Source organism: Mesoplodon mirus (genome assembly GCF_964341445.2).
Source record: "Mesoplodon mirus genome assembly, chromosome: 1".
Lineage (NCBI taxonomy): Eukaryota > Metazoa > Chordata > Mammalia > Artiodactyla > Ziphiidae > Mesoplodon > Mesoplodon mirus.
In genome coordinates this window covers 19,832,519-19,845,802 of record NC_138976.1, presented here as the reverse complement: position 1 = coordinate 19,845,802, position 13,284 = coordinate 19,832,519, and the positions used below count along the sequence as shown (strand labels likewise).

Genomic DNA, 13,284 nt, shown 5'->3' with positions numbered 1-13,284 from the left:
ACATCCTAAAAGATCAGGAGAACAATAATCACCACCCATGACCCATAGCCACTATTTACAGAGAACAAGTCACATATGTATCAGGGACTGTGCTAAGCCCTTTGTATGTATCATCTCAATTAGTGCTATGGGGTAAAAACCTGTCTTTGGATGAGGAAACTGAGACTCAGAGAGGTTAAACCGCTTGTCCAAGGACACACTGCTAGTAATTGGCACAGGCAAGACCCAAGGCTCGGCTACCTCTCTGCACCATGCGCCCATTCTAAAGGTGAAGAAACTGAGGCTCAGGCCGAGGTGTATTCATCTACAGTCTAGGGCTATGAGTGGAAAATCCAAAATTCAAACCCAGGACTCACTGGCACCAAAACATGTGGTCCTGACTCAGCCCTGCTACATTCCATAGATTCATCTGTCAGCCACAGATGCTGGGGCCTTAAGGAGGCGCCAGGGCTCCCCTGAACCCCTGGGCAGCTTCACTCTCTGACTTACCAGCCCTGCCTCCAGCCCTGGCCTAGTCCTGGACCATTAGGTGGGTTTTCCCCAGGGCTGACCTGTCAGCTGCCCAGCTCAGGATCCCAAGTGCCACATCCCAGCATTCCCTTTGTCACCCATTGACTCTCCATGTGACCTCAGATAAGCACCCCTCTTATCTGAGCCTCTATTGCCCCATCCCTAGACCTCCACCCACATGATTGCCCTGGGTCCGGGGCTTCCCCACCTCCCAGGATGCCTCTGTGACAAGCCCCTGGCTGGCTTCCCATCAGCCTGTGTTTTGCTTGCAAGGTCGAGAGCACCCCCTGTCTTCCATCTGTCTACTTTCTCTCACCTCCAGCCCTGCTGTATCCCAGGGTATAACTGGGTCTGGCTCCGGAGACCCAGAGCACTTGATGGCTTCTCCACACCCTTTGCCAAATGTCTGCATGAATCGTGATGAATGCTGACGAACATTCTGGCTAAAATGCTTTGTGTACTCACCATACTTGCATCACCTGCCTAAAGAGCTTTACATGAATTAACCCATTTAATCCTCCCAGTAATCCTCTGAGCTGGATTCATTACCATCCCCACTTGACAGATGAGGAAACCGAGGCAAATGCCTTCTGGGCAGCCACCTTTCTTCTCCTTGGAATCTTTGCTGAGGTGGGATGGGAGGGGGTCTTCCAGACTTGGGTGTCTCACACAGTCTTTCCTGTTCACTTGTCATGGCTCCTCGGCCCTGGCTGCTTCCTCTCACTCCCTCCAAAGCCAGTGCTACCCTAGACCTTGGGCTGGAGTAGTCCAGCAGATGTACGGCATCTTCCCAGGTCCTTGTGTGAATCCAGGAGAGAATCTGTTTCCTTTATGGTGTTTGTCCAAGCATCACCTTCATGGTGAAAACAACCTCTTGGACACTCACAGCACTTTATAGTTTATGCTGATTATGTCTTTTGAGATAACCAGCTGATGGTGGCAACAGTGGTGGTGATTCCTAGTAATAAGTAATGTTTATCCAGCGCTCCTGCACTAGATGCTATGCTAAGCTATCATTTACATGGATTATCTCTTTCACTCCCCACAGTAACCCTTTGGTGCTTATTTTGCAAATGAGGAGACTTGCCCAAGTCACACAGCTATTGAGAGGTGGCAGCAAGATTTGAACCCAGGGGTGAGGAAGGTGTTGTCCCCTGAGCAGAGAACCTAGGAATTAGAAGGAACCAGAACCCAAGGTATCACCCATGCTCTGCCATGGACTCACATGTGGTACTAGGAAGTCTATACTCTCTCTGGGCCTCAGTTTCCTCATCTGTAAGTAGGAGGGTTGAGCTAGGCAACTTGTAAGGCTCCTCTGAGCACTGACAGGTGTCCTGGATTCTGGGATTCCCTAGCCCTCCACCCCCAGACCCCATTCTGCATGGGATCCTCAGGGTCGCCCACCCCAGCTGTGTGGGAGCCCAGGCTCTGGGGGTCTGCATAGTCCCTGGAGCCTGTGCCCCTGCAGGGCCCAGGCTAGGGCCCCTCACAGGAATCCAGCCCAGCCACCTGGAACGGGTTGCCTGCCTCTGAGAGCTAGGAGAGCAGGTGGCCAGGTTGACAGGCCAGAAGGAGAATCCTGGAGCCAAGAGAGTCTGCAAGTGGGGCATCAGGGCCAGCCCCGTCTCCCTGCCAGGCTGAGTTTGGAATGTGAGAATCTCCGTGCGAAGGGACCTCAGACACCAGCCTGTCCGACCCTTTCCTGGTGCCCAGATCTGCTCTGCACTGGCCCACACCTCAGCTTGGAGCTTCCCTTCCTCATCTGTGTCATCTCTGGACACCTCTCATTGGGACATCCTCCTGGACCAGGGCTAGAAACTACCCCGGCAATCCTGCGCCCCAGCTGCTCACGCCCAGAACCTGGGGCCCCAGCGGGACCAGCCTGCGGGCTGTGCTCTCCGCGGTCCGGTTCCCAGACTCCCGCTGCTCGCCCTGGGCACCCTGCTCTTTCTCCTGGACGCACACCAGCTTATCAGTGTCCCTCATAAAGTGTGGCACCGGAAAACAAAAATGGCAAAGACGCTCTCTGCCTCTCTGAGCCTCTCCTCTGCCCACCCCTTCCTCCTACCCGTAGCTTCATACCCTTTCCTGGGGGCCTCTCTGTACCGTCCCAGCTCAGTCCCACCTGCAGACTGGCCACAAGCCCCAGTGGAGGTGGCCTTGTGATGGGTGCTGCCCCGCTCCTCCCCCACCCACTGCCCCTGCTGCACCCCCTGCTCTGCGCATGGGGCCGAGGGCAACAGCCCATGCCCCATCCTGGCACAGCCTAGCCTGCCAGAACACGGCCTGGAATGGCAAGTGCTATGTAAGCGTTCGCTGCCACCCACTCCACAGGGGGAATGTACTGCAGCCAGCGAGAATGCGCACGATGCAGGGCAGACAGCAAAGGGAGCGCGTACTCACAGTCAACAGAGTAAGACATTAAAAAAAGAAAAAAATAGGTGGAAACATGCCGTGCAGTTGGATTATGCCTTTAAAGCTAAATTTACTAACTAACGTCATTGCTGTGGAACAGTTGTTCCACTGCTCTGAGCCTGGTATGTAGCAATCGAAACGATTACCTTTTACTTATTATTGTCAACGGTTTTGCGTAAGTGAGGGTTGAAAATACAACTCAGAAACATGGAAAGAGTTTGTTCCAAGAGGTAGACTCGGGTGAATGTTTTCCTTTATAAAAATTTCCTTCAGCTTCTTGGGACATCCCTGGCGGTCCAGTGGTTAGGACTCCACGCTGCCACCGCAGGAGGCGCGGGTTTGATCCCTGGTTGGGGAACTAAGATTCCCGCATGCTGCGCGTGGCGCAGCCAAAAAAACAAAAAGAGAAGGAAAAAAAAAGTTTAAAAAAATTTCCTTTGGCTTCTTAAGACTCTTGTCCTCCCAGTGTGTCTACAGCTTTGGGGAGAAATCGTCCTATTCTCCCAACCTGTTTCCTGTAAACTCCACGGGGTGGGCGTGGTCAGGGTCATCTCTTCTCTCTGAGCAGCTCCCTCCATGGCCCAGGCATGGACACTAGAAACTGTCACGTCCTGCGTGCTGTCTCTACCAGGCTGACCCTTTTGGCAGAACCATCAGGGGAATCCAGGGGCAGGTCTGCCGTGGACATCCAGATGGAGGCCTGAGGTTTGGCGCCTCTGATGGACTTGGTGACATTTATTCTCTCTTTCTCTCTCTCCCTTCCTCATGCCTTTCCAACCCAGGGGGACAGGGGTGACCCCGGGCCCTACGGTGAACATGGTGAGAAGGGCCAGGAGGGACTGAAGGGTGAGGACGGGCCGCCCGGCCTCCCTGGCATCACTGGCGTCCGGGTGAGTGTGCACAGCTGTGTGCCAGCACTTGGGGCTCCTGGGTGAGAATAACACTTGGGCCTGTTCAGGCAGTTGGGTGGGAGGTCTTTGGACAGCTGCCGCCAGAGGGTCTTGTGCTGTGATCCTTCCTTCACGTGAGAGTTTCACGGAGAACCAGCCTGACTGTGTCCCTCCCGGGCCTAACCTTCCCACGCGTCCCAAGTGCCCACAGGAATAACATGGGTCTCCTTAGCCTGGTTGCCGTGCCCTACACAAACCTGGCCCCTGCTGACCTCGTCCTGCCCACCCCCCACATTCAGCCACACTGAATTTAGCAGGAGAGGCACTGGCCCAAGTCTCCATCAGCAACTTGCTGTGTGACCTTTCACTTGCCCTTGCCCTCTCTGGGTCACACCCTTGGTATGATGAAGGATTTGGAAGCATGTGCACTGAAATCATTTTGAGTTCCAGGGTTCCAGGGGCTCTTTCTCAGTGAACTTTTGAGCATCATGACTGTGGAATGGGCAGCAACGTGTGGCAGAAATAGCCCTGACCCAGAGTCCCAAGGCTGAGTTCTTGCTCGGGCACCCACTGCCAACGTGACTTTGAGCACATCACTGCCTCCCTCTGAGCCTTGGTTTTTTTTCATCTGAAGAGTTGATGAAACTTTGGATAGGAAAGCACTTTATAAAATGCACCAGAAATATACACAATTATCTTTTTTGTTTGTTTGTTTGTTTTTTGCGGTATGCGGGCCTCCCACTGCCGTGGCCTCCCCCGCTGCGGAGCACAGGCTCCGGACGCGCAGGCCCAGCGGCCATGGCTCACGGGCCCAGCCGCTCCGCGGCATATGGGATCCTCCCAGACCGGGGCACGAACCCGCATCCCCTGCATCGGCAGGCGGACTCCCAACCACTGCGCCACCAGGGAGGCCCCCACAATTATCTTTATGAATTTGGAGGAGGAAGTGGCTGGAAGCTGGTGGTGGCGGTGATGGTGACGGTGGCGGTAGTGACGATGGTGGTATTCTTGTGGGTGATGGTGATGGCAGTGGCAATGGTGTGACAGTGGCTATGGTGATGGGGATGGTGTTGGGGGTGGTGGTAGCAGTGTTTATGCCTGTATTTTGCTGTCACTGCCAGTCCTCATCCACTGGAACTGGAAGGAGGTTCACTGGGGCCAGACTGAGTGTGTGCCAGGTGACAGAGGTGATGAGAGGCCTGTATTTGAGTCTCTTTGGCATCAGGGCTGCAGAACAAGAATCTCCCACTCTGTGGCCTGGAAACAGTGAAGGATTTAAAAATAGAATTTTATGAGCCATCAAAGCCTTTCCAGAGATACAACTGTATGGATGGGGGCCCAGCCAAGGTCTTCATTGTGGCCGCACAGCCTCACCCACTGGGTGCTCTAGCCCTTGCTCAGGGTCTCCCTCACCATCGGGGATGCCCTCAGCTGGAGAGGAGCTGTCAGAACAAGTGGCCAGCCGGCTGCCCGGTCCTGGGGGAGACTTCTGTCTCCCTGGCCCTGTACTGAATTCTTTGTCACTGACTTGCTTCTCCTTCTAACAAGAGATCAGCCATTGCAATCACCTCATTCCGCTGGTAAATGCCACCAGCTCCTGTAATCATGATTCACAACTGCCCAAACAGGACCAGCCTAGGAAAAGGGGTGTCCCAGAAAGTAAGAATCCACATTTCATTCTACCTAGCTGGGTGACCCGTTGACAGGGTCTTCATCCCCCTGAGCCTGTTTCTTTAGCTCTAACATGGGATAAATAATCTCTTCCTCTCAGCCCTATGGCCAGAATTGGATGAGATATGATACGGAGTTCGGACATAGTGTCTGGCTCATCGTTGGGGCCATGATGATTATTTAGTATTTAATTACTGGAGGAGCAAAAGACCTTGAGATTGTCAAGTCCAATGCTGTCTGGTAGAAACAGAATAGGAGTTACATGTGTAATTTAAAATTTTCTAATAGTTATATTTTTAAAAAGTAAAAAGACATAGGTAAAATTAATTTTAATAATATATTTAGCACAATCTATCCAAAATACTAACATATCAACATGTAATCAATATAAAAAATCATTAATAAGCTATTTTGCATCCTTTTTTTTTTTTGTAAGTCTTTGAAATCCAGTGTGTAATTTACACTTAGAGCACATCTCAATTCGGATGCTAAATTTTCATTGGAAATACTTGATCTGTATTTAGATTTCATAAAACATACAATTGAAAATGTAGATTCATATCCCAAGTTGTTCCAAAAATGTTAGAAGTTTTCCAATCATTGAATTACCAGTTTTAAAATTTAAAGTTAATTACAATTTAATTGATTAAAAATCCAGTTCCTCAGTCACAATAGCCACATTTCAAGTGCCCAGTAGCCATGTGTGGCTAGGGGCCACCATATTGGACAGTGCAAGGCTAGTTCAAGACCTTCATATTGGAGGTGGGGAAACTGAGGCACAGAGAAAGGGAGGGACTTGTCCGGGGGTCACGTGAAGACTCAAGTACCAGGATGCAGGGCACTCTGTGCTTGGTCCTTTCAGGGCCACTGTTCTTCCTACCCCTCCTCCATAACAATTAGTCAGTACTTCCTCTTAGAGTGCAATGCCTATTCCAAGGTGAGATTATCACCTCCTTCATCCTAGAGCATGTGCCTCTGTTAATGAAGCCAAAGGGATTAAATCAAACCAGCTCTTTAATGCTTACCAAGAACATAGATATTTTTCCCAGCTCCCTTTGAGGTTTGGGCTTTGAGGGGACTGTCCTCTGCAGGCAGTCTGGATGTCCTTTCAGGTCAGAAACACTGCCCGCCCTACCCACTACGTCCCAACCCAGTGGGGCCTGGGGTTAGGATTCTCATCTCTCTTGTACTCCCTCGTGCACACTTACACTCACTCAGCCCCAGTGAACTGAGTTTCCCTGACAACTGTGGAGACAGTTGGGGCCCCTGGGGCAAGGCAGGGGAGAGCGGCACTTTGGGATGCCTTTGGGGGAGGGAACAGAGTGGCCTTTCAGAGGGAGTGGCCTGGGCACCCCAGTGGGAGAGTAGGGAAGGGTGGCTGACCTTCCTGTCACAAAGAGCCACTCTGAGGAACCCCCCCAGCCTCAACCCCTGAGGGAGGGGGCCCTGTCCGTGGGACATGGTCTCAGGGATTGTCAGAAGTGACACACAACATCTCAGAGATCAGGGCATACCTAGGAAACCTCTCCTGCCTGCCTGTCATCAGTGGGCACCCTGGACACAGAATCAGACAGATGTGCAGTTGAACCAGCTCTCTGCCTTGCACCAGCGGGACCCTGGGCAAGTCGATTCACCTTTAGGAACCTAGGCTGCCATCATCTACAGGAGGGGCTCTGAATCGGGCCTGAGGCTCAGGGTGGCTAGGAGGGTGGGATAGTGCCTGGCACATGGAGGGGGCTCAATGCAGAGAGCTGCTCCCATTGGGACAGCCTGGGCACCAGCAGTAACCATGACAACAGTGATTTATCGAGCACTTACTTACTATGGACCAGGCACCTTGCAAGCACGATACTGTATCACCAGGTTGAATCCTCAGCTCTATGAGGCAAATACAACCACTGCCCCCACTTTGCAAAGACACAGACCACGGGAGGTGTGCTCACGCTCAAGGTCACACGGGTATTGAGTGCAGAACCAGTCTGAACCCAGGCGGTCTGCTTCCAGAGCTAGCGCTCCGATACTCTGTGGATCTGCCTCCGTATTCTCTCATTTCTCATCTTTCTCTCTCTTTCCCTCCTTTTCCTTTCAGGGTCCTGAAGGAAAACCAGGGAAGCAAGGCGAGAAGGGCCGCATGGGAGCCAAGGTAGGATTCCCCCGCCTCCTGCTTGGGTCCACCACGTCCCTGCCCCTGCAGCCCCCGCCATCCCCTCCCCTCTGCTGGGGCCTGCTGACAGCCTGTCTCTCCTCCACTGCAGGGTGCCAAGGGCTACCAAGGACAGCTGGGTGAGATGGGCGTCCCTGGAGACCCCGGACCCCCTGGCACCCCAGGCCCTAAAGGGTCCCGGGGCAGCCTGGGACCAACGGTGAGAACTCTCTGGGTGGGTGGGGTAGGGGTCAGGCATGGAGCAGAGGGGACCGAGGGCAGAGAGGAAAGCATCGCCCACCTCAGCTCTCAGCTAAACGCCTGTGTCCACTGTCCCAGCCACTTCTTTGGAATCATGGATCCCTTTGGGAACCTACAGAAGCTATAGCCCCTCTCCCTGGAAAAGTACACACAACACAGTATTTCTGGCGATTTGAAGGGGTCTGTGGGTCTTCTGGAGCCCTTTATAACCCCCTATTATCAAGTCCTGCTATTGGGGTGTAGAGAGGGGACCACACCCTTGGGAGTATTTTTATTGAACAAGGAGTTTTCCCACTGGAAAGAGGTTCATGGGGGTCACGGTGAAGCTGCTGCAGACCCCTGGGTGACTCTGAGGGGGGCCCGGCCCGTTGCTGCCCTGCCCTGAAGGGAGGGTCCCTGAGGGGTTTTACTGCTGCAGGGAGAGGAGGGCCCCAACAGGAAGCAAGTTTGGGGGCAGACAAGGGTGATGCAGTGTCTCTGAGCTGCCGGTGCGTGCCAGTTAACAGCTGTGCTGGTTTGTGGCACTTGTAAGATTCCGTGGTGTCAATGCTCCTGTGGTGGCTGATTTCAAGCTGCCCATGCGATGTTATTGAATGCGGACTTGGGAAGGGATGGGTAAGAGAGCTCCACGATCTGGTAGAGTCGGCCCCCGAATCCGCGGGTTTCACATCTGCAGAGGGTCCTGGCACCAATCTGCTGCAGATTCTGGATACCCAGGAATGTCTGTGTTTCCGCCACACAGATTCAGCAAATGGAAATAACCTCATGAGCACAGATAACAGTAAAGTGTAGTAAAATAACTAGGAAGGGATGAGTTTTGAACATTTGTCGTCTATGTTTTTAATATAATTAATTGATTTATCTATAAGTTCATGTCATTTAATTTTTCACCACGGTTTTGTTTTATAATTGGCTCACCAAATTGGGGACAATTTAGCAATTGGCTCTCATGAACCACTGGAGCTGGAAGAAGGAAGGACTGGGCGGGGGGAGGAATGCTCCAGAGAGGAGGGGACAGATGCCACTTGCTCTCCACCTGGCTCTCCGGCCTGGGTTCTGGGCAGAGTGGATGTGCCAGGCTGCTGGGCTGAACTGGGCTGGAGCCTGCGGGAGAGAGTTCCCGCCCGCGTTCCTGCCGTGAGAGCGGCGCTCTGTACCAACGTGGGTCTTCTCCTCTCGTAGGGTGCTCCAGGACGGATGGGGGCCCAAGGAGAACCGGGACTGGCTGGTTACGATGTAAGGAAATGTCACCTCCCCCTCTCCGGAACTCTGCCCCGCAGGCCTGGACTCAGGCCACCTCGGCTGCCGCGCCCACCTCCTCCTAGCTGAGGGCTGGCCCTCGGGCCACTGCAGGCAGATTCACGGTCTCCTTCACCCCAGGGAACACCTGGGCCCACAGACCCGGGTGGGGTCGAGAACCACCTGTGGGCCAGGCAGGGGTGGGGTGGACAGAGGAGGACCTCCCTGCCAATCCCTGGCCTCACTGAGTCCTTCCTTCCCGTGGTGGGTGCCGTGCACACCTCGTGTCTGAGCTTCACCGCTGCTCTCTGTGGAAGGGATGGGTCTCAGCCCATTTTCACGTCCAAGCTGGCAACTCCCCACCTTAGAGGCTGCTGAGCCAGTCCCATGTTACACATCTGGGAGCCTAGGCCTCAGCGAGGCATGGGGCTTGCTCAGAAAAGGAAACTGAGGCTCGGGGAGGCTAAAGAATGTGTGTGCAAGGCCTGACAGCTTAAGTTTGAAGGTGAGATCCAGTGTCTGAAAGAGATACTGCAGGGAGGGGAGGAGAAGCAAAGGGCAAAGGAGAGGGAGACTGGAGAGCGGGTGCTGGGGGCCCAAGAGAGGAGTCTGCGTGTGCAGTTCTCACCCCGGCCTGGGGAAGCCCTCTGAGGCAAGCAAGCATTTTGCCCCCTGCCTCTGCCGCATCCCAGAAGACACAGCTGGTTCTCCCGAGATCTGGTCCCAGGTCTGCTCCAAGATGGCATGAGCAGAGCCTTCAGCCACTCAAGCGGACACCCCTTAGAGGTGTGTCTGGGACCAACATGGCATGTCTGGGAGGCCAGGGCCCAGAGAGGCACACGGCGGCCTGCTCAGATTCACACGGCGAGTTGGAACAGAGCCGGGACCTGATCGCACAGCCCAGAGTGTTTCCATCTTTGAGTTCTTGTCCTTCGTCACCTGTCCCTCCAGACTCCTCCCTCCCCCATGCTCTCACCTCCTGCCGTCTTGTTTCCTGCAGGGACACAAAGGCATCATGGGACCCCTCGGACCTCCTGGACCAAAGGGCGAAAAGGTGGGTGTCTGGTCCTGGGCGGCAGCTGCTTTCTCATATCCGGGGCTGGCAGGAGCAAGCCCCTGGGCCACTGTGGCTAGGCTAGTGTGGGTTCACGGCAGGCTCATCCCTGCTCACACCTTGGCCAGCTAGGAGGCCAGTGTCACCCCAGCTGTGACCGGCAGGCAGGAGCCATTAGACCTACATTCAGCACAGGGATATTGGGTGTCGTCTCTGTGCCTGGCACCAGAACAGAAATGGACGCAGTTCCTGCCTTCCTGGAGCTTCTGGTTGAGCCAGGGGAAATGGACATCAGTCATGTAACAGTGCCATTCCATCATCTGTGTGAACGTGGGCGTTGAAGCCTCACTTGTGAATGAGTTCACCCAGCGAGAGCCCAGGAGAGGGCTTAGGATGGAGAGTGAGAAGCACCTGCATTTCGAGGCCAGGAACCGCCCAGGCAGAGGGAAGACGTGTCCAGGTCCCATGCCTTGGCTCCAGATTCGGTAGAGGACAGGAACTGGTAGAAGGAACCTTGCTGATCACCGTGCCCCGCCCCACTATGCAGGTGGGAATGCGGGGGCCCAGAGCTTTGAGGGTCACATTGCAAGGCAGCACCAAGCTGGCCCAGGACCCAAGCCTCTGATTCCTACATTAGTGGCTCTGAGCCCCTCCTTCCTTTCCTCCCCCTCCCCCTGATGGCTCAGCTGGAACGGGCTCCTAGCAGGCGCTCCACTGCTGTCCCTTTGCACCCCCTGCTCACCAACCCGCCTTTCTTTTGCTGAGTCAGCTCCCCACTAACTACATCTCGCTGTTGGGTGAATCACCCTGGCCTGGTTTGCTGTCCAGCTGGCCCTTTCCTCCTGCTTGGAGAACAGACCTGCAATCAGAGTGGGCCACAGGCTCTGACGCATCCCACAGGAAGCTGCAGAAAGTGTCTCTCAGAACCCCGAGTCCTTCCTCGGCCCTCACGGTCTGCTGGGGCTGGTGTAGGAGGGATTAACACGGAGCCTGAAACAAGAGGGTGCCTGCACTCTGGGTCGTCTGCATCCCCAGAAGCAGTTCTTGCGGCTGCTGAGAATTGGACCCTAACCCCAAATCTGCCCTGAGCCTGGGCCTTGGGCAGGGCCCCAGCGTTCCCCGAGCCTTGATTGCCTCATCTATTAAGTGGATGGGTACCTCGGGAACACGAGGCTAAGCAGGACATCACATATGTGTCAGCCAGACGCACTTTCTGACCTATAGGTATTATTATGAGTTCAGTCATTCATCTGCTAACCAACAGGTATTTATGGATTTATAATGATTTATTTAGTATGTTCTCGGCCCTGAGCTAGGGGCTGTGGAATGATGCCTTAAAGAGCTCAAAAATAAAAATACTCACAGGACTGAATAGCCAACCAACCACAGCTGGATGGAGCTTGGCGGCAGGTGTGGGGGTGGGGAGAGAGCAGGTTCCTGGGGGAGACCCCCGAAGCAAAGCTCCCCAGCCAGGATTTCTCCATAATCCTCACCATGACCCTGGCACAGAAGTGTAAGGGTCCCACTTGACAGGTGGGGAAACTGAGTCTCCACAACGCTCCAGCACTAGCTCAGGATCAGTGGGAGGTGTGGCAGGACCAGATCCAGACTCTGTCTGATGCCAGGCCTTGCTTTTCCAGCCAGAAATAGACACTTAGATGAGCCAATATATTGTTCAACTTGGAATTTCCCTGTGGGGCATGTGTCTGTCTACAAAGGTGGCGGCCAGAGGGACTGGGGAAATGGGATAAGACTCTGAGAACAAGGAGAAAGATGGGAAATGGGGGGACCCCACCAGCTTTCAGGTGCTAAAAAATGCATCCCCAAACTTCAGCCACAATGTGGGGGAGAGGGGGAGATCTGTAGAGTTGGCTTTTGGCCTAGACATCCCCTTGAGTCTTGTGTGGCCTTGGTTAAGACCCTTCCTTCCCTGGGCCTCAGTTTCTCCATCTGTAAAATGGGACCAGTGGTCACAGCAGCATAGAGGTGCTATATGGATTTCATGAGACCATGTATGAAACATACTTCATGAAGTGCCTGGCACATAGAACACACTAGGTAAACACTGCCCCCTTCCCCGACACCCCCCAGCCCAGCTATCTCCCTCCACCGTGGGATGGAGCCCTGGGACAAAGAGCCATAGAGAGTGGTCAGGGAGGAGAGGGAATCCCCACTCCTTGGGCCACCCACCCCCCCTTCCCGGGTACGACTGGTTCTAGGCTTCGGGCCGAGTCCCTCATGCCTTCGATCTCTGCCCACAGGAGCCACAGAGGCCCTGGGCCAAGGCGTACAGCCACCAGCCCTCCGGACTGATTCAGGCCTGGGACAGGCTCCAGCCCCAGGGACAGCTCCCCTCTCTCCTGCCTCTCAGGCCTCCCCTTCAATCCCTGCCAACAGCGAGGGGGCTCGGAGGTGCCCTGGCTTGAGCCCCCTGCCCAGAATGCACCCCCATGGGAGGTGACACTAATTGTCTGGGGCTGGAACATTCTGAGCCCTGAGGTTCTGCCACTTGCTGTTCTGCTTACACCTTCCTTGTAGCTGGCACATGGTGTCCAGCCACCTGTCCTGTGGGTAGCCCAGGGCCCGGCGTGGCCTGCCACGGCCCAAGGACCTCGGCTGTAAACTCTGCTCCTCCCCCAGTCTCTCTGACCACCTCCAGGCCACACATCCTCCTGCTGTTATAATTATCAACAACAGCAATTTCTACTGAGCCTCTACTCTGTGTGCAGCAGCACGCCTTTGCTCACTGGGTCCTCGGAGCAGTGCTGCGAGGCATGACAGTCCCGTTTTGCAGATAGGAAACTGTCATATGAACAAGACCTGCAAGTTAGCCGACTGCTGAGTGCCATCTGGGTCAGCCCAGGGCCTTTTCTGGGTCTCCCATCCAGGGTTGGACGTTTGTCCTGAAGCTGATTCTCGGCCCACTTTCTCCCAGCAAGGGACAGAGAAAGGGGCTCTGTCACGGGGGGCTGAATGACTGAGCAGCTCACACCACCTCTTTGTGCCTCAGTGTCCTCATCTGTAAAATGGGGAGAATAATATCACTTACTTTGTAGCGTTGCTGGGAGGATTCAGCGAGTGCCTGTGTGCGGCCGTGGCAG

The 13,284-nt window shown here is 54.4% G+C and overlaps 1 protein-coding gene across 6 annotated transcripts in view; it reads left to right on the top strand.

The window, feature by feature from the left end:
• COL27A1 (collagen type XXVII alpha 1 chain) overlaps window positions 1–13,284 on the top strand; it is a 145,558-nt gene that overhangs the window by 107,612 nt on the left and 24,662 nt on the right. For all 6 annotated transcript variants that reach the window (XR_014294221.1, XR_014294222.1, XM_082622906.1 and 3 more), the window contains 5 exons: window positions 3,708–3,815; window positions 7,576–7,629; window positions 7,742–7,849; window positions 9,073–9,126; window positions 10,130–10,183. Coding sequence is in view for 4 of the 6 variants with exons in the window: in XM_082622906.1 (XP_082479032.1) it covers window positions 3,708–3,815; window positions 7,576–7,629; window positions 7,742–7,849; window positions 9,073–9,126; window positions 10,130–10,183 (378 nt within the window). In the remaining 2 variants the exon portion in view is untranslated. The remainder of the gene's footprint in view (window positions 1–3,707; window positions 3,816–7,575; window positions 7,630–7,741; window positions 7,850–9,072; window positions 9,127–10,129; window positions 10,184–13,284) is intronic.